This window comes from Hoplias malabaricus, chromosome 5 (assembly GCF_029633855.1).
Source record: "Hoplias malabaricus isolate fHopMal1 chromosome 5, fHopMal1.hap1, whole genome shotgun sequence".
Taxonomy (NCBI): Eukaryota; Metazoa; Chordata; class Actinopteri; order Characiformes; family Erythrinidae; genus Hoplias; species Hoplias malabaricus.
Window position 1 is genome coordinate 29,049,864 of NC_089804.1, and position 22,181 is coordinate 29,072,044.

The 22,181-nt window shown below is 38.1% G+C and overlaps 1 protein-coding gene across 2 annotated transcripts in view; it reads right to left on the reverse strand.

The window, feature by feature from the left end:
- Nucleotides 1–1,101: 1,101 nt before the first annotated feature.
- Nucleotides 1,102–22,181, reverse strand: part of hdac11 (histone deacetylase 11) — a 54,465-nt gene continuing 33,385 nt past the window's right edge. For both annotated transcript variants that reach the window (XM_066672786.1, XM_066672785.1), the window contains 3 exons: nucleotides 14,529–14,625; nucleotides 11,437–11,615; nucleotides 1,102–6,561 (listed from right to left, as the gene is read on the reverse strand). In XM_066672786.1, the coding sequence (XP_066528883.1) occupies nucleotides 6,322–6,561; nucleotides 11,437–11,615; nucleotides 14,529–14,625 (516 nt within the window). In that variant the 3' untranslated portion in view covers nucleotides 1,102–6,321. The remainder of the gene's footprint in view (nucleotides 6,562–11,436; nucleotides 11,616–14,528; nucleotides 14,626–22,181) is intronic.

Sequence of the window (22,181 nt, forward strand, 5' to 3'; positions counted from 1 at the left end):
GGCTGGATGTTGCGTAACTTCCTCCTGCTAAACAGCAACAAAACAGAGGTCCTGCTTTTGGGTCCAAAAGTGACAAGAAATAAATTATCAGATTTAATTTTAAATCTCGCTGACTCTCCAGTTAAACCTGGTTCAGCAGCAAAAAATCTTGGTGTCATAATTGACCCGGATTTATCATTTGATCAACACGTAGGTAGTATCACTAGGACAGCTTTTTTACATCCTCGCAATATTGCTAAGATTAGAAATGCCTTATCCCTCCAGGACGCAGAAACATTAGTACATGCCTTTATTACTTCAAGGCTTGACTACTGTAACGCACTACTGTTAGGATGCACCAGCAGCAATTTAAGAAAACTTCAACTAGTTCAAAATGCTGCAGCTAGGGTCCTCACTAAAACTAGAAAATTTTGAACATATCAGCCCAGTTTTATCATCACTTCATTGGCTGCCTGTTAAATTCCGCATTGACTACAAAATTTTGTTATTAACATATAAAGCTCTACATGGGCTTGCTCCTGAATATCTTCAAGATACAATTTCCTATTATGAGCCTCCACGTTCACTCAGATCACAGAATACTGGATTTTTAAATGTTCCCAGAATTCAGAAGGCCTCAGCTGGGGGAAGAGCCTTTTCTTATAAAGCCCCCCAACTCTGGAATGATCTTCCAGAAAATGTTCGGGACTCAGACACAGTCGCAATCTTCAAATGTAGGCTAAAAACTCATTTGTTTAGTTTATCATTTGGTAGCTAATGCTCCCCCATAGATAAAGGCGGCAGATCCGGGGGGTCCATGGACACAGGGAATTATAGTAAACTGAGACGCTGGTGCTGTCGTCCCGCCGCTTCTCGCGATCACTCAGGTTTGTTGACGGTGGAGCGGAGGGATGCCAGTGTTTCAGGATGCTCCCGTGTCTGTGTGTCCTCCTGGTTCTCTCCTTTTAGTTAAAGCTGTCATAGTCAGATCTGCCGGAGTCATTAGCCACACTCTGGAAATTTTCATATTTTCTACTTTACAAACACAAAACAGTTCAAAACTAATTCCATCCCTTTACATCTTTCCGAGTAAACAACTGCGCACCTGTCTGTCTGGACACTGATGGATGACTGTCGAGACCCTCCTCCACGCTTCAGACCAGCTGCCCACGCTCCAGCAACCACCAAGTGCCTTGAAGCTGTCCCTACACTGAAGTTCTCATGGACTACTAACTATCATCACCAGTAGATTGACCAGAGGAGGATGGGTCACCCCTTGTGAGCCTTGGTTCCTCCCAAGGTTTCTTCCTCAGCTGGGGGAGTTTTTCCTTGCCACTGTCGCCCCTGGCTTGCTCACTTGAGGGTTTTACATTTGTCTTTACATTTCATGTCAAATCTTGTCTTACTGGAATTCTGTGAAGCTGCTTTGTGACAACATCAGTTGTGAAAAGCGCTATATAAATAAATTTGATTTGATGATTTGATTTGAGCTGCGCTAAAGGGAATGTCAACAAAACAGTCAGATAGGTCAGTTCAACTTTATTAATAGATTACAACCCAGCGTAGTTTAAGGTAAAACATGTAGTGCAATGTTAATATACCCCACATATATATGTGGGGGGGGGGACTTTTCCTCGATTCAATAATAATAATAATCACAATGTAGTAACACTCGAAATAGTGCAAAGCGATAACAATATATCAATAACTCAACGTTGCTCAAACGTTAAAATCGCACAACACACAAAATAAACACATAAAGCTCACTTTACTAAGTTATTCCTCATCCACGTCCTCATCCATTGATTCGTTAATGTTAAATTCTCTTGCTGCTGCTCTATTCCCGTGTTCTTCTGCGTGACTGATCGCCTTGAGTTTAAACTCTGCGTCATATGCGTGTCTCTTAATAGGAGCCATTTTGGGGTCTTTACATAAAAAACAAATGGAAATGAAATGTATATACCGGTATATATCCAGCATGCACCGCGCGCGGAAGAAAATGAAGTAGGCGGCTGCTTACCGTAGTTGCGAGACCTGTTGTGGCTCAATATTGGTCCATATATAAGGCGCACCGGATTATAAGGCGCACTGTCGGCTTTTGAGATAATTTGAGTGTTTTAGGTGCGCCTTATAGTGCGGAAAATACGGTAAATACATTAAAAAAAAAAGTAAAAACCCCATCCAATCATTTCACTAGGACCTAACTCTACAACTCTGATCGAGAGTGAACATCTACGAAGCTGTTGAATGTATTCTTACATACGAAAGAGACATGAGGTAGGTGGACACTGCACACCTCTCTCTTATCAAGCCATGTGTGTTCATGTTTAAGGACGTAACTGTAGATGGATGGCCAGATGTAGTGGGTGGAATTTTCTTTTCTGTCACCTACTCACCTACTGCTTCCCTAAAAAAAGCTTAGATTATCACTATTACACACCGCTAATGACACCATTATTGACCTGTCCATCCAAGTGGCACCTGAAATGTCATGTATAATGTACTGAATACTGCACCTTTGCTCTCAGACACTCATCAAAGCCCTGGCTAAACAGTCTTAGCAATCCCTCACTAAAGAAACCCATTTTAAACCTATGAAGCTGAGGGCCAGCCTAAAGGCTTCTGCATCTTTCATCTTGGCTTCATACACATCCCTTTGAGCACAATGAGTCTTATCTCACTCATTAGTCGCTGTTACCATGCTCCCTGCAGCAAACCAGCATTAAACAGAAATGACAGGAGACAGAAAAGAACCTAGTTTAAAAACCCATTAACCCCCGTGAAAGTCTTACGTCAACAAAAGACGAAGCATCTGACCCAGACGAGTCTTGTTATACTCAAAAGTCATGGGATTATTTTGTGGCTGGTTTCCCTCAGGCTAACAGAAGTTAGTGAGCGGTAAACTTACATGAACTCTTCCCAGCTGTACACAGCTGCATCTGGTCAGGAAAGGTCCCAAGCAGCTTTAAGAGGATAAAAGAATGACCTATGAGGAATGCACACCTGTAATTCATGTTCCCTCACTGTTGGAGTGCGTATTACGTCAAGGTGAAGGGGGTGGGGGAGATTGCTTGCTAAGGTTACAAAGTGGGGTAAGAGATTAGAGCTTGAACAACCAAGACCCTTTGCCAATATTCACTTGTAAGCCAGGCAATTGGATTTCAGTGGGACAACACTGAATGTTAATATATCTCTATATCTATATCTATATATCCAATATAAAAATAAATAAGCACAGGCTTGGTTATAGTGCAATTTTAACAGTGTCCACACACTAAAACCTGTACCAAAACCATAATTCAACCCATTTAAAATAAACAGGCTATTTTTGTGACTGTACCTTTAAGACTGATATATGTAAACAACCCATATCCTTTCTTTAAACTTTTTTTTTAATTTCAAGCTGAATGAATTGAGCTTAACCGCTGCAGTTTGAGTAACTTGATATATGTAAATAAGTTACTTTGTGACCTCACAAATACAATGCATTAAAAAAATGAATTAATTAATGAATTAAGAGTTTCCATATTTATGGACCAGAATGCTAAATTCTGACATTGAAATGAACACCTGGGGTTCCTTGCCATACAGTTGCAGAGTGTCATACATTTTTCATTTGACATTTTTAAAATCAAGGAGGAGGGAGAGGGAGAAGGCATGGTTTCCTACCCTCTTCCAAAAGTTTCATACTGCAGTTTCTGCAGTGCTGAGCCCAGAGTAGCAACGACAGAGGCACTATTCTCCCTGTTATGGGACAGTGAAACATCACAATGAAACTGTTAAGGTAAACATACTACCTAATGTTGCATTAACAAAAAAAAAAAAAAAAAACACTATTACAGCAAATATTAATATTCTGTATTAGTTCAACCCTTTCCAAATCTTGTCTCATGGCAGTTTAACATTATTATAAATTATAATCCAATACCTAGTGATACAGGTTAATAAATGTATTGTTAAATCAAGTGTGCTGTTGCTCACAGCACATCGACTACTTTTTTTAGGGAAAAAAATATTTTATTTTACTGTATTTATGTTTTTGTATTCATTGTAATTCTATATAATTTTATTCAAGCTCCATGTTTACAGAGACGATAATTTAATTAAAATAATGATAAAAATCTTAGGTGCCAAGACTTTTGCACTGTAGTGTATATATTTGAAAAAGGCAAGAGGAATATTGCTTTACATGATGTGAGATATTTAATGAAAAGTTGCTTTCTATTTTGAATCTAACCTGCTTCAATTCTAGCTTAGAGTAAATTACCACAGATCATTTCTCCATATTCAGTGAAGGAAACAAGCAACACTAAATAGAACTCAAGAGAACAACACTTAACATAGTCTTGAAGTACCTGCCCTTTAACTTCCATTATAAGTGTGTTTCGAATCAACAGTTTTTGTTCTTTTAATATACAGGGAAATGAATGGCTATTGCCTGTGGTGATCAACCACAGGAAACAGATGTGCCAAAATGAGATTAGGTTGAAAAATAACAGAGCTTTCCTTTAATAAAGCACCCTGACAGGTTGTAAATGTAGTGGATCGCTTATGATAAAGCTCTGAAGGTGTGGTAAGTTTATCTAGGTTTTACTGATGTGCACTGCGAGCCATAAGAACTATATAAGTTCTATGTAATGCATGTGTATGCAGCGATCATAGCCAGCTTATTTCAAAGCATTATTAAACACCGTGCATTAAAAAATATGTAAATAAATCCACATCAGATTAATATGATAACCATATTATTTTGTGGCCCGAAATAAAGGAAGACTCCTTTTAGACAAAGACCATAATCCTCAGCCAGGTCAACACACAGCTGTGGGAGAGTAGTAAAGAGAATTCTGACAAGCAGAGATCTTAGTGTTCATGTCTCAGGTCATTATTGTGCATTTCCAACATATTAAGTGCAATTAATTTCCCTTTCTGAGGGTTTCACTGGGCCAGACCCTAAAAGCCAAACCAACAAAGTGCTTATTTAGTCCCTGATTAGAATCCTCTTGCTGAAGTCAGCTACTGTTTTTAGAAGATGGAGGTTTACTCTGAATATTTTTAATCTCTTTTGGTTATCTGGTCAAAAACACTCTCTAACAATGCAGCAGTAACATTTCCAACCTCTAAAGCCATTCTCTCTCTCACACTCTCTTTTTCCTTTTCTTTCCTGAAGTATCATCTCTACATGACAGGGCCGATTTATAAAATTGCTCTAGACCAGACCGGATTTAGGAACTGTCAGGTTCCACTCAATGGAGCTCCATTTCCTAATAAAGTCTGGCCTGACATCTAAAGTAGGAGAGGGTGAAATGACAATATGTTATTTTTATTGTGATAAGTTACATCACAGTAAATATTTCTGGCACTGTCCGTAGTCCTGAAACATTGGCCAACAGTATGCATCAAATCATTTACATTCCAAAAGGGGATAATGGTTAGAAAACCACAATGATTATTATTTTTATTATTATAACTCAGCCAATTGAGACAAAAATATAAAGTAAATCCTACAGTAAATATTTTTGTTGTAGCGCATAATAAATGTTAAACTGAGCTTTACACCAATTGCAGAAAGCTTGTATACAACAACCAGTGATTAATAAAGTTAAGAATAAAGTATAGTCCATAGTTATCTCGTAATGCTATAACCTTATTTACTTTTTTCAACTGTGTTTGAAAATAACTTTAATTTTGCTTAAAGTATAGGTTTCAGCATTTTGGTACAATGTGTCTTCTACAACATCTTGACAAAGTTAAAAATTTAAATACTGTGATATTTTTTATTCCTTCAATTATTGCAATTTATAAAATAACACTCATATCACCCACTCCTTCTTCTAAACTTTACAGTAGTTTTATCTTAACCTACAGAGTTTTAATTTATTACCTACTTATATTCCCACAAAAAAAACTAAATTTGTCTCATTACCAAGAGTAATAGAAGTAAAAGGAATTCAGTACAATTTAGACCTAGACCTGAATCTGCCAACTGTTATCTATAAATGTGTAATTGTTAAATGCAGTTTGAAACAGAGTCCCTTAATAAATGTACCTTTTTTCCTTATTATTTAAAATGGATATTCAAAATGTTTCATGTGCAAAGAAGCATTGCATAAAGTACCAAAGTAAAAAGAAATAAAAACCATCTGAAAAGGTTTGATCCATTAATTAAGTTACTGTATAGTAATACACCATAGGCCATAAGGGGTTTAAGAGTTTAAGCAGGTCATTATTCTCACTGCTGCAGTTCTCCTCCACTGAATCTCAGCCTTAAATGTTTCTACTGAATGAAAATTACGGTGCTAGTACTGTTAAACAAGCCAACCAAACAGAGCTCATCCCAAAGTGTCAAATGGTGTTGAGGGTTGCCCCTGAAGACACAGATTTGCTCATCATGATGGGCACCATGGAAGGCCCTGCCACTTCTGTCACCTCTCCACCAATCAGATGCTGCCTGTGCAGGTTGAGGATGGAGTCAGCGATGATGCGAGCTGTTTTCTTCTGATAACCCCCTGATGTCACCATGAGGATAGGGATGCCCCTCCTCCTCGCCGCTTTGAAGACAATTTCATCTCTTCTCACAATCCCCTTAAGGACAAAGAGAGAGAAAAAAATCATAATAAAATCAAAACACACACACACATCTGCCTAGGGCCCCTTACAGCCCGCAGAATAAAAAAAATATCAGGTCTATAGTGCAGCTGTTATGTAGCTCTCTCATTTACATGTATGATACTGGACCATGACTGGTTTAAGCTGAAGGACTAGAGGACGAACAACAAAAACTCTACAACCACAGATGAGCTACTGTCTCTGACCTTACGTCTACAAGGTGCACCAACAAAGTAGGAGTGTCTTACAGAGATGACAGTGAGTGGACACAGTGTTTAAAAACTCCAGCAGCATTGCTGTGTCTGATTCACTCGTACCAGTGCAACATACATTAACACATCACCACCACATCAGTGTCATTGCAGCGCTGAGAATAATCCACCACCCACATCTTACCTGCTCTGTTTTGGTCCTATAGGGGTCCTAACCATTGAAGAACAGGGTGAAATGAGGCTAACAATGTATGCAGAGCAACTAATGGACTAGAGTCTGTAATTGTAGAACTACACAGCGCTCCTGTATGGTCAATGGGGCTGAGAGAATGACCAAAGTGCCGTAACAAGAAGGTGGCCATAATGTTATGACTGATGTATATATCGTGCAGCCCTAATTATAACTTATGATTACTGACACAGATAAGAAGCAGAAGGCAATTCAGATCCTTTAAATAACACCTAGTTTTTCAGTTCTGTTCTGCACTGTAGCTTTTATTAAAAGCTGGAGAAAAAAGATAGAGAATGCTTCCAATTATTTCAGCTGCAATCATCTTCAAGGTTGCCTTTATGTTTGTCTTCGCTGATGGTCAGTTCAAGAAGATGAGGCTGATTCTCCTCTTTTTCATTAACCTGAGAATAAATGAGATCATTGTTCCAGCCATATTTTACCCACAATTGTGTTCTGTTGAGAGGTCGAAGCTTTAGAAACATGGGTAAAATCCCATTTATCTTAATAATAATCCATGGATTAAAAACCTCAAAATATGAGTTATGCGTTTCATAGATATTTACTGTCTGTGCATGTGACATGTCAAACTTGATTAACTTAGCTCAGGTGAAGGTTTGTCATAAATTCTATTTGGACAGGATTAGTTTTACCAGGGGACATGGGCTAATGGAGAATTTCAGAGGTTTTAATCCTGACCGAATAGATCGTTTCAATCATTTTTCCAGGGGGCACGCTCCTGTTTCAGGAAACATTCCAAAGCCTTTTACCTACTGTATAATGAGCAGTAAAAATAAGCCCAGGTTATATTAATCCCATGCAAACTGACATGTGAGGGAATATTCCATCATATTCCCTGGTGTAATATAAGCTCAGGTGTTGAAAAACGCAAGACAAATTGTATAGCTTTGTATACAATTGCAGTATACATATATGTTGTGAACATATGTCCTACTCATTCATTCATTCATTCTTTCATTTTGCTTATCCAGTTCATCTACCAACGTGTGTTTTTGGACTGTAGGAGGAAACTGGAGCACCCGGAGGAAACCCACACGGACACGGAGAACACACCAAACTCCTCACAGACAGTCACCTGGAGTGGGAAACCAACCCACAACGTCCAGGTCCCTGGAGCTGTGTGACTGCAACACTACCTGCTGCGCCACCGTGCCGCCCCCTACTCATTCAGTTATCCATAAATGGTTTTTAATATCAGTTATAATAAACATATGAAAGATTATCTTATTAGCAGTTATGAAGTACTACAAGATTAGGTCATTCAGGACTATATATATTTTGGTGGGAGGGCTGTTCTCGGAACAGTAGTGAACGTCTAAATACTCTACTAGCACTGTTGTGTATGATACACACTGTGTGAATCGAATTATTATAATTATTATTTCCATCAAGAAGTTTTTATCCAGTGCAAAGTCATCATAAATATTATTGACCTTCTTTGGTAAAATGACAGTACCCCAACTCCCCACATTAAACTAACCCCATCCAAATGACGTTATACAGTCATACCTTGACTGATTTCAGTCTCTGTTGATGTTCCCAGATATATTCTATGACCAAATCCAACACTTCGTCTGAAATGAGCACTAATAATAGGGAGTTTGTTTCTATTTTCTACCGTAACAGCCTCTAGCCTTCTGGGATAGATTCAGATTAACCGTAGGAACATTGTGATGAGGATCTGATTACAATTAAGTCACATAAATATTAGCGAGGTCAGGTACAAATATTGGATGATTAGTTCTGGATCATAAATACCATTCCAACTCATAAGAGCACAATGCCAATGTTTACTTTGGGAAAGAAAAGTGTATAAACAACACAGCACTGGACTGTGGAGCAAGGGAGCTGTGTTCTCTGGCCTGATGGAGCTACATCCAAAACAGTCAACTTGAGAAATAAATTATCCAACAACAGTACATGACTTCACTTTTATATGACAGCAATAGTCCAGCATCTTTCCTAGCTTTCCTAAAAGAGTAGAAGCTGTTCCAGGAACCCCTTTAAAACCCTTCGTTTCAAAAGAAGTGCTGGATGAGCAGGAATTTAAATGGGATATTTGACAACATTCTATAAGGCTTTTCCCACCTTGCAACAGTAGTTAAAAAAGAATGAATTTGTGGGCATAGTATATAGAGGTCATCTATAATTTGGTTTTTAAATCGGACCTTTAGGACTGACCCGTCCTTGCTGTTATGATAAACTGGGCAACTGGAGCTGTGACTGAGCTGCGTGTTTGTACACTGTATTAGTTTTCTGTCATTGTTAAATGAATAAAAATAACAAAGTAGATTTAAACACTGCTTAGGATTTTAAAGCTTCAATGAGAGTCAGTACTTGGCTCATGTCCCAGAATACTGTTCAGCTGCTTATAAAAAGGGACAAGGGATTTGACCTGTCCCACTGCTGCTGTTTGCATCTTTGATGTCCTTATTTTTGTTTTCAAGTTTTCCATTTTCCATTGACATTGCAGTCTGACCTGCTGAATCCCACTCTGCCAATTGTTTACCAATTGGTAGGTGCTTTTATTTATTCATACTTCATGCAGGATTACTTAGTCCCACCTGAACCTACTTAGGCCCTGTGTAAATTACTTTTCAAACAAAACAGACACAATTTGTTTATTTAATTTTAAAGAACTTGAAGTTATTCATTTTACAGCAATTTTCACAAAGAAAAAGCAATATATTTAACAGAGTCTATATTTAATTAGAAATAGAACAAATAAGAGGTTTCCACTATTTTAACTAAGCAACATTTGAGTTGTTTTTGAGAAAAAGGGACATTGAGTTCTATGTGACAAAGACAAAAGGAGCCATCCAGGTTGTTATAAGAGGAAGGTGTAAAAGCTAACATTTGTCATATTATGGGATGCATCCATAGCATGTGGAGGGGTATACTGGAATTTAACAGAGACCTATGCTGACATCAAAGCCACATATTTTCCTTGGAAGTGCATGGTCATTTCAACAAGATAATTCAAGGCCTCATTCCGCACATGAAACAACAGTATAGCTTCAGAGATCTAATGCTTGTGCTTCACTGGCCTGTCTGCATATGTCTGCTATGGTGCAGCATAAATAGTAGGAAAACATGTCAACCACTGAATGTTGTGCAGCTGAAGTTGTGTGGGGAATGGGAAAAAATTTCACTTGCAAAAATTAGTATCCTTGGTTCCTCAAGGAAAGTTCTCTGTCACTACTCTGTGTTTACACTGTGTTGCAGATTGTAAATGTGCATATATTTAAGAATACAATCAAGTTTGTCAGTGTAAACACTGGAATCTTTTCTTTGTAATTTTAGTTACATAAAGTTTCAGGAGAATTAACATATCACAGACTGTTATTTCTATTGCATTTTTGCAAAATATCCCATCTTTTCTACAAACAGGGTTCCAATTTATCTTCTTTTTCTTTTCTTTTTTTTTTTTTTTTGAAGCTCTGTACATTGTAAAATATTTTAATTTGAACTTAAAATAATTTTATGGCAAACAGTGTCAGGTCAGGAAAAAGAATTGCTTTCCTCAACTGTTTTGCATGGAGGAGCATGTCCTCATGTGAACACTCAATCCATACCACAGCAGACTCACCTTGATATCATGCTGTTGTAAACTAATTTTACTCTCTCAGGCTTCTCAAAATCCTCCAAATAAAAGTTGTATGTATGACTAGGCCCTGTGTTCTGTACAGCAGGCCTGAATACTTGATGCATAATATTACTGACTGGGCTATTGAAGCCCACCAGACAACAGCAAAATAACAAAGATTAGGTCAGATCACTCTAACTTTTAAACAAATTTATTTGTATAGCGCCTTTTACAACTGACGTTGTCACAAAGCAGCATCACAGTTTCAAAACAGAACATTTATATTATACATTTATAACATTTATATATAACATTTATAACAGTTATATTCATCCTAGCTTTCTTCTTATAATAAGCATATAGTTACTGCTACTGTTAAATTGTCATGTACAAATATATATTTTGCTATTATCCCATTCCTAGATGAAAAACAGCACAGGAGAACTCTGTAAAACATAAAAGTTACTCCCAACCAGTAGCAAAAAATAAACTCGTACCATAAAACTGCTCAGAGTGGCTCATTGCTGCACTGTAGTTTGCCATGCTCAGCATCACCTAACTCCTTAAATCAAAGTAGGACCATGCTGCTCCTATTGTCAGCATGTGGGCGATTACTTCAATTAGCTCACTTTAATGAAAACATATTGTCGCTGTCCAATGAAAAACCTGTATCTCCATTTTTATACATTTTTTCCCATCTGCTATAAAGTTGCTATTTTGGAGATACATGTCTACACTGGACAGTGACAATATACTAGTGTTTTAATAGTTACTGAAAGTAACTTCATGATGAGAGACCATACCTGTGGGGAAATGGCCAGGCCGCCGAGTGGATCTCCGTCCAGCACATCCGTACCTGCGTTGTAGACGATTATATCAGGTCTGATCTCATTCAGAGCTCCCTCACAGTGCAGCTCCACTTTCTGTAGATACTCTGTATCCTCTGTACCCCAGTCCAGCTCCACTTTCCTCTTAATAGCCCCTATAAATAGACAAAACAACAACAACAACAAAAAAAAAACTGTCAATTACAGACGTATTGATGCACCAAGTTGCTTCTCATCCTCTGTGCAGTAGCCCTTAAGTGGCTCCAGCAGAACATCTATAGGTCTTTAAACATTAAATATCTTTAAATATATAAACTCTGACCAAAACACCATCAGACGCCAACTCTACAGTGTTCTTTTGGTGGGGATAAAAGTTTTAATTGTTCTAAAATATGAGTGAGACAACCATTAGACAGAAACTAATTTGCATACCAAAAAGCATATTGTTATGTTCATTTGTATCTACCTGCTATCTCAATGTTTTAATTATATCTAGGTTTAGAATCAAAAGTCTAGCAAATCTATTTGCAATTACTTTATACCTTGATGCGATTTAATGTGTTTGTTAATTTAGACGTGTGTCAGCGTAATGTATATTATAGTCATATTCACTGTTTGTTATGTATATTACCTTCCTATCTGAAGCGCAGAAATTAAAGAAATCAACTTTAGGCCTTTAACTATAATTATATTTTCAACTTATCATTCAATATATGAACATTTCCTCGATAAAATTTGCTGACCTCAATCTTGCCCAATTTTAATGTACATTTATAAATCGTTTAGTCAGTCGTGCTGCTCTGTTCTCTGGTTTTATCTTTCTCTCTATTCTGGGGTCATTATAGTGATTTGAAACTATTTTGAAAACACTGGCTTTATTTTATTAACGTTTTATATATTTAGGATTTGTTTAGGATATTTAAGCATTTTTATATTCCAGTTGCAATGTCTTACCATCCTTAATCTTTTACTTTTTAAAGAGGTGTAACAGCATTATTATTCTGTTATCATTATATCAGTGGCATAAAAATGGTCTTAAAATTACAATACATCTTTTATAGCAATTATTTCTGGGATTATGGCTTTTGTGACAGGCCTACTCATCTTTCATCAACAGGTTTATATTGTTTATTAAGCACATTTAAGACAAATTTACTGAATTCTGCTCAGCTGAATTGGTCAAACCATTTGTGCACATCTGATTTGTCATGGTACAGAAATAAAAAGTAAGCACCAAAGATTTTTTTTCCTTTGTGAGAAAAATCTCTTCTATTTCCCGAAGCCTGGTAAAAAGGGATGGAAACCATGAGGAATAGCTTGCTCTTTTAGACACTTTTAAGACCTAATTAGTCTCTTGTGCTTTTTACTGCAGATGAAGACACCAGGAAAAAAAAAGTGTCTGAAAAGCAAGGAAATGTGTCTTTGAACACAGTGAAATGTCACTGAGGGAAAATGTCTCGGAGAGAAAGTAAAGAAAAACAAAAAGAGACAGGGCTGAGCGCACCTTATCATGAGGAGCCAGGCTGTACCTTCAAATAAATATGTAGGATTGACATACAAATTCATACAATAGAGCTTTTGTTTAGGAACTAAAAAGTGGATAGGTTGAAAAGGAGAGCGCACCTTTTCTATGTTTTCACAGCCTGACTCTGTTTGTCAAGGAGAACAGGGAGAATAATTGATAAACTATATACTGCCACTGCAAACCCCAGAGAGGAAAAGCTGAAGTAGCAGCACAAGGCCACATTAATGACAGACAGACTACATACACGGCCACTCAAAATCTGGTCACACTTCATAGAAAGGTTTTCCTTTACTAATTTCTTTTTGCATTTTAGAACAGAGCACATCACTGCATTGGATTCACTGTATTCACTATACAGCCAAAACTCTTGTAGACGTCTTATAATCTGTTAATGATATAAGGTGCACACATTGCAGACACAGAATTTTCAACTGTGCATGCACAGCATGTATGATCTCCATTAAAAAAAAAGGAAAAACATTAAGAGATGCTCTAGAGCAGTCACACAGAGCATAAGGTCACCAATCCCAAAGCCATATGTGGGCTAGATAAACTCCAAAGCATTAGGCCACGTAAGAGTGTTACCATGTTCTCTGGAGTGATGCACCATTTGGGAAGAGGATGGACTGGCATTTATGACCCAAAACGAATCATCCAACTTAAGTACAACACTGGAAAAACCATTAGTCTCAGAATGTGTGCGTTCATAGATTTTTGTCAATATAGAGTATATGAAATGTGAATGTGAATAAAACTTACAGACAAGTATAACCCTCCACCTGCTCCAAACATAAATGTTCCATCTTAAAAGAGAGGGACCAGAGAGAACAGCAGTTCCCCAGAATTGTAGAAGTTCCCTTTATGCACAAGTGGCTACTCCAGAGCATGCCATTTCTAATAAAAATATATGAAATGTGCACAACTGAATGCAGATGTCTTAACGGACTCGTAATTAATTTAAAGTCTCTAATCAGAACTGGTGCGTAAATATGATAGTGTAGGCACACAGATCCTGGCTGTGGAAAATCAGTATTTACTTCAACATTTAAAGTTGTTTAAAGAATTTAAGCACAAGCACTGTGCTCATCCAGACTCCATTTTAGCAGCCTCAGTAAGATAATAAAAACATACATTAATCTGTATGTCCAATTTTGTGTTTGGAACTTCCGGAACTGTGTTTGTGCAATGTTATATATGTCATTGAAAATGTTCTTTCTTTTTTTTTCTTAACTGTGCAATTTCCCCAAGCCTGGTACACAGGCAAGAGAAGAAGCAGCTGTAAAGACAATGAGCAGCAACATGAGGTTATGCTGAGGCTGCCCCCTATAGGGGAGTAAATGTTTTGTGAAATAAACTCTCTCTTTCTATGTCCTTGTATTTGTATGCAAATACAGATCACAGCCATGTGAAATTGCTCAGAGATTTAATAATCAGCGTTGGGTCTTTTCTGTATTTTTTCATATCGCAGCAGTACAGTCATCTTCACATAATCACTTTGTGTAATGTGATTGGAGATTCAGGCTTTGAATGGTCTGCGACTTACTCTTGGCATATCCATCCCCCGGATAGATGTAACGATTATAGACATCCATTATGTAAACCCGTCTGTCGTCCAGGAAATCCCTCTCGTGTCCATTTCCCTGTGAAGAAAAAACAGGAGAGAGCAGACAGAATAAAATGAGCTCAGAAACACCAGCATCTGATACACACATAAAAATCCATTAGCCAAAAGTGAGCAACTGCAGTATAAGGTCCAGCACACATCTGTGATTTCCTTGATCTAGTGACCTACTAAACCTGCCAGTGAAATGATGAGAGGAATCAGCTCATATTAGAGTAGGAAAATCACCAAAAAACACTATTGGACATATTTTTTCTGCTTTGAATTACAAATGCACTACGAAGCACATACGGCAATATCCACACTCACTATACTACTTCATTGTATAATATAATCCACAATCAGAAAGAACTCCTTTCCTACTTTCTTCAACAGTAGACTGTACACACATTTCCTCACTGCAATATAGAAATTTCATAGAATACACCATTCATTCATTGTCTGTAACATCTTATCCAGTTCAGGGTCGTGGTGAGTCCGGAGCCTACCTGGAATCACTGGGCACAAGGCAGGAAGACATCCTGGAGGGGGCGCCAGTCCTTCGCAGGGCGACACATACACTCACTCACACCTAGGGACACTTTTGAGTCACTAATCCACCTACTAACGTGAGGTTTTTTTGGGGGACAGTGGGAGGAAACCGGAGCACCCGGAGGAAACTGACGCAGACACAGGGAGAACACAAAAAACTCCTCACAGACAGGGACACTACCTGCTGCACCACCATGCCACCCTAGAATACACCAGTGTTTGGTAATACTACATACTGGTAAACCTTGTTTTTAAATTTAATTTATTTTCAGAATTTTATGTAGCAGAAATTTCTTAAATAGCCCTGGATGTCATGTGTTATATAAACCTACATCTATACATTTTAAACAATCCTTATAACTTAAAACAGCTCTTTAAAATGTACACCCATAGCTGGTGTAATGCACAAAATGAAATGGAATGCTCTGGAGCAGCAACACAAGGCATTGGCTTGAGGGGTATAAAGTCCCCCAGCACTGGGCTGTGGAGAAATGGAACTGTGTTCTCTGGAGTGATGGAGCTCCATTTTATACTTTTGACCCCCTGATAGGATGAGTATGAGTGGCATTTGTGATCAAGATATACACATTCACAATTAACACCCTTCCTCACTAATGCTCTTTTTTGCTGAATGCCATTAAATCTTCACAGAAATGTTCTAATATCTACTGTAAAGCCTTCGCAGAGAAGTAACATATGTTACTGCAGGCCAGAGAGAGACAAACTACCAATCAATACCCTTCATTTCAGAATAAATGTTGGATGTGCATGTGTTCACAAACATTTGGACATATTACAGATCTCTAACTGGACTGTACAGCTCTAGATAAGAGCAGACAACAGCATTCAACACTGATATGACAGACTGTAATATGACTGCAAAATTGATATGATTTATGGTACTGTCAACACTTATATATAATTGACTTAACACTGAGATATGATTGACAGAAAACTTGCCTCAATGTCTCCTGCTGGCTAAAACATTAAAATGTCATAGTGACCTGTCTCAGATTGGTATGTACTGAGTACCAGTACATTGCCCAGTTTTGACACCAACTTCTTCTTGCTAAACCACACACCGCACAGCTATGATCTTGCATCACCAACATGAAATAAAATCCAATTTATTCTTACTTATTATAAAGCCTTGGCTGGAGAACCTTGGCCTAACTAAGCCTGTATAATCTGGAGCTATGATAAATGACTATATGAGTGGAGGTAGCGGCCATACCACCACTTTGTTGCGGCAGCTTTGTACAGCTCAGACGGATTTTAATTACTTTGTGCTCTTTGCTGTACTGTATGAACTCTGCCACTAACACAGAGTAAGCACATTCATTATAACAGTACACCCGGCTATGACTTCAGTTTGGCCTTCAGCATTGCAACACTACAAGCTTGAAGAATAAGTATCATTTTAATTTGTCAAGAAGAATAAGGACTAACACAATATAGATATACACATCACACACTTCCTAGCCATAAAAGTCTAGGAGTCCAAGAGGGCAGAATTGGTCACTCTCTCTGGGTGGGTGGGATGCTCGCTGCTCTCCCCATCACAAAAGCATAATGCAGACGAATGCAGACACTTACAGTTGATAAACTTGCCAAGAATTGGCAGCTCTCAAATGATGCTGTGTTAGGGATAGCTCAAAAATAAGAAGAAGAAAAAAGAAGATGGTGGCAAATTTCACACATTTTTAAGAAAGCATGCGATTGCCTTTACCCTCCCTGATACACTGTGTGTGACTGGGAAAGTCCTAGCTAGTTGTCATGTGGAACTGGTGGTGATTAATGACTGGGAAGATAACTGGAATAAAATCATAAATAAAGACACACCATACGTATATGTAAGTTGATGGCTAATAAAATTATTTATAAATTACAAAAATCTCTTTTTGACAGTTTAGTAATGGACATGGTCCCATTGCCACAGGTTTATAAAAACAAGCACCTAGCCAGGCAGTCTGGCTTTCCAAATATTTGTGGGGAAAAAATGTCATTCTAATGAGCTCACTTAATTTGAGTGTAAATAATGCAATATGATGCCACCACAGCAACAAGTCAGTTTGTAAAATGTCTTCCTCGTAGCTGTTCCATGAGTGGCATTATTGAGGAAGCAGAAAAGTGAAAGTGTTTAGGAACCACAGCAACTCAGCACAATACACAGTGCATAAGTGTCACAAGCACTCTGCCCACTCAATATCTGCAGAGTTCCAGACCTCCTCTGGCTTTAACATCAGCACAACAAATGCCATGTGATACATGACAAGGGTTTCCATGGCCATGCAGGTACATGCAAACCTTACAACACTATGCACAATGCTAAATGTTGGATAGAGTGATGTAAAGCATGCTACTACTAGACTCTGGAGCAGCAGAAACGTGTTCTGTTGAATAACGAATCATGTTCCTCTGTCTGCCAGTCTGATGGATGAAAACATTACCTGCCTTAGTTGCAATGTTGGGTGGAGGAATGCTATGGGGTTCGTTTTCAGGAGTTGGCCTAAGCCTCTTAGGGGAATTTTACTTTCCCATGTAAAATGCACACTAACACATACATCATTTCTGCTTTATTTCCTCTAGCTATCTGCAAACATGTTTCCTCATATTACATACTACAGCCAGTGAATTACACACTTTAAAACTTCAGGAACACATTTTAAAAACAAGCACTAAGTTGTCTAAATCAGCTGAGGAAAAGAATGTGTCTCACAGGATCTGTGATTTCCTCAGTGGTCAATGCCACAACTGTCCAGAGTTTTTTTTTGGACAGGACAGAAAAGTAAAGACTTTTAGAAAAGAACACGTCTGGTTTAATGGGCACCTGTAATTCCTTTGCATGCAATGACATTCAAGTGGATCTGTGGAAAAGTCTGGCCACTGATCCCCATATAATGCACTGAAGGAAAATCTTAATGCTTCAGCGTACCAAGACATTTTGTGTACTGACATGACTTGTCTGTACTAACATGACCGTGCCTCAGTGCACAAAGCAAGGTAAACATGGTTGAGTCACTTTGGTTTGGAAGAATTGATTGGCCCCACAGAGCCCTGACCACAACCCAAATAAACACCTTCAAAATTAAGTAGAATGGATATTGCGAGCCTGGCCCTCTCACCCAACATCAGTGTCTGACCTCACAGATACTCTTCTAGATGAATGGGAAAAAATACACACAGATGCATTTAAAAATATTGTGAAATGCTGCCTTTGCATAATAGTGGAAGCTGTTAAAGCTGCAAAGGGGGAACCAAGTCCATAGTAACGCTTATGCATTTAGAATGGGATGTAATAAAAGCTCCTGTAGGTGTAGTGTGGAGATACAGTGTATATACTGCTGCATTTAAGCAATATTGTCCCAAACTAGAGAGCTGAGGATACTTTGCTGTGCCTAGTTTTGTGGTTCTGGCATTCTAATACATCAGATACAATTAATCAACTTCCTCAGTTGAAGTCAGAGCAGGAAAATCAGTCAAATATGTACGATAGGTGGACTCCAGGGCTGTTTGAATCAAATTCAGTGCCCTATTTTTCCTGCGTAATGATAGCACAACCAGTCTATGTTGTCCAGCTTTCTATGCATGATGAATAGAAGAAAGCAGCAGTTTGCTTTTGATATAAAGTATGAGTGACAGAGCGAGATGGGAGATGAGCGTTTCCTGTCCATTTGGGGACGTTAAGTGGCATAGTCTGAGTGCCAAATTCCCCCAAACCCCCCATCACTCTTCATTATCCTTGCTCACTTCATAGCATCTGGACACTGCCACCCTTCCATCAGCAGCAGGATTCATATGTCCTCATACCTCTAATGGACTGCTGCTGCTTCTGTTTTCACTACAGCTCCAATTCTAGCCCTACAAGGCCCATATTTTACATTTTACAGTGTTCACTTTTCCCAGTGGTCTATGGTACAAAGAGCAGTCATAATTCATGTTTAAGGACTAGGTGCTGGTGGGCTTTATACTTCTACAGCCAACTGTTGGCATTGAGCATTGTGAATTTTTACACCCTTAAAAGAATTTCAGTATTTTCCATATGAAATGTTATAGGCATACAAAAAAAAAAAAGTACTTTTAATGTAAAAAATGTAAACGTCTCCCACTTAATTCTTAATGAAATTAGGTCATAACCTAAAAATGAAGTATTAGTACACAATGTTCACAAACAACATCAAAAATACTACTTTTAAATCGTCTAATCCAAAACTCACACATAACTTGGATACAATACCATGCTCAAAACAGAACATATTGCGCATAATTTTGAGGTGAGTTTTCGTGGATGGAACTTAAATGCCGTGACACAAATTCTTCTCGTTTGTTATTTTTAAACAATGTAATTTTTTAATAAAATGACACATTTTCATTTTATTGATATAACTGTTATGAAGTTTGAATCTTTAATTACAATTATATGTTACACACAACAATTTAAATCTTACTTGTACACCTAATGATAATTCAAATTTCTAAAAAAAAAAAGTTTTATATGCACAATGTCGCCAGAGGGCACTGTTCAGCAGTAGCAATGTTTCACATTTAATTATCTGGGAAATGCACTGGGAATAAAAGGTCTCATCCACAGTTCAATTATATGCAAAAAGAGAACATTTATTTTCCCTACAACCTTTTCCCAATTTCCCTCCTGGTGTATGAATTCCTCATTGATAGCAAGGAATTGGATCAGCTCTCCCTTTCTCATAAACGGCTATAAAATAAACCTTGTAAGCCCTATTTAAATTGGATTAGTTTACAGGTGGAGTAATGTTACCAGAGTTTGTCAGTGATTTTATTTCTACCTGAATGCACCATGGCAGTCAATTTTACAGACTGTGCACTCTTATGTCAGCAAATTTTTTAAATCTGCTTTTCAACAAGCTGTAGAAATAACTGTAATTTATATTCATCTTGTGTGAACAGATGTCACAGGGGATACACTGGTGTGCTTGTGCTACCACAGATCTCAGACCTGAGCAACTCCAAGTGAGGGAAACTCCAATCTGGAGGAACATGGTAGCCTTGCCCTTAAGCAAGGGAATGCCATGAACACTCTGGAACTCGAATGAAGAGAGACATCCATAAACATGGTATGTAAACATTGTCTGGACAGCATTACCAAATGATGTTTTACCAACTGTGCAAACCAGTTCACATAGCGCCTATAATGAGATGCCTGTTGCTTCTTAAAAGTGCATGCTCTGATTCAACATGGTGCAAAACACTCCCTCACTTATGGACAAGGCAACCCTGCTCCTCCATTGAGGTTCCACTTGGTGCATGGCATTCATTTGCTAAAGGACAAGGCTGCCCTGTTCGCCTTAGTTGGAAATTCCAAGATTCCATCACCAGCCCAAGCACACAAGCAGCCACTGTGACAACAGATATAGGACTGAACACTGCCTAGCCAAAAACAAAAGGTTGTCATGATTTCAGTAAGTAAATACTTGAGAGCCACTTATTAATTACTGCAGAGATTAAAATGATTAAGCTGCCAACCATTTTTAAACCCTAACTGATACATTTCTTAAACTCGCATGTAGAAATATGTACCCCAAGGCCGTGTAAAGGATGTTACTATATGGTAAAAGGATCAAATTATTGGCCCCATCAAGCAATGATTTCAGGAGTCTGCTGAAATGACTGGAAACAGGTTAAGAACTGACTTACACACTTTTAACACCTAGAGAGACCTGTCAACTTTGGGGATCAAATGTTTTCAGAAAAACCTTCTCAAAAACTATGATCACAGCAGACATGGAACTTATGGCTATGTTTAATAGTGCTCAATGCGATGCGAATTCACAGTTATTTGACTAAACTTGTGATCGCAAGAAAAAAAAGACTCTTTAGAAAAAAGGCTTCAAATTATTACAAGGTATTAAGACTGGACTCTGAAGCAATGGAACATCATGTGGTTTGATGTAAAAACATACCCAACATGGCTTGCACTCTGACTGAAGCGTGTTTCTTGGTACTTATGTTTCTCTCAGAATAATGTAAAAGCATATTTCTTTTCAACCTGCATATATTTGATAAGTAGCCTGTTCAAGGTTTCTAGGACAAAAACTCATAAAGTTTAAGAGGTTTTGCATCAACGAGAACGCCAAGTCCGCCATGCCCCTTCTCCAGCGTAAATTATGTGAGAAATTGGTCACAGGAGACACACTGAAATGCCAGGTGTGAATGGCTATGCAGTTTGGCAGTCATTCGTAATCGAATCACCTGAGACACATTAACGTCAGGTGTTAACGGGGCCTTTGAGAAGTACTGGAGAAGATTTTATGAGTGGTTTACCTCACTTCTGATCAATACAAGAGTTTTGCCAAAAATGAATGCAATTCTGGACTGTGAAGTAGTACAAATTGTTGAATCCATGCCACAGCAAATGCAAAGCCATAGGCTATCCAACAAAATATTAGTGTGTGACACTTTCTTGACCAGGCAGTATGTTTAATCATATTTTGTGTTTGCTTTTATTCTGAATAATGAAGGAGCTCTAGGAGGTACTTCACCACTCCCATCTCTGTCATTTGTACATCTTGTATGAAACAGCCATAAGTATTACAGATGTATTATGGTAAAATTCATTACCTACCTCCCCTTGTAAAACTAATCCCAAGTGAACATCAGTTCAGACAGACAAAAAAGTCTCTACTCATTTGTATTGAAATCATGTAGTAAAGCAAAGTGTCCCCATACTAACAGACCATGTACCTATATGGACTCCATGAAGCAAATGCTGGCACTATTTTTAGGACATGATCAAGCTGTCAGATGGACTTGCGTTATTGTTTTTTCCCCACCCTGACTGTTCTTGGCTCTGTTTCATTGTCCTGAATTTCCCTCCAGGCTAAGCAGCGGTCATCAGGGGAGCTGTATGTCTGTACGTCAGGACTGTGATGACACATGCTGCCAGAACAACCATAAAACGTCCTCTGTAAAGAGACCACAGAGCTTCTGGAAAACAAGGGCAATGTGTTTAAACAACTACTTCCTCAGAGAATGACAAAGATTTAAAAAATCACTTCTAAACTGACA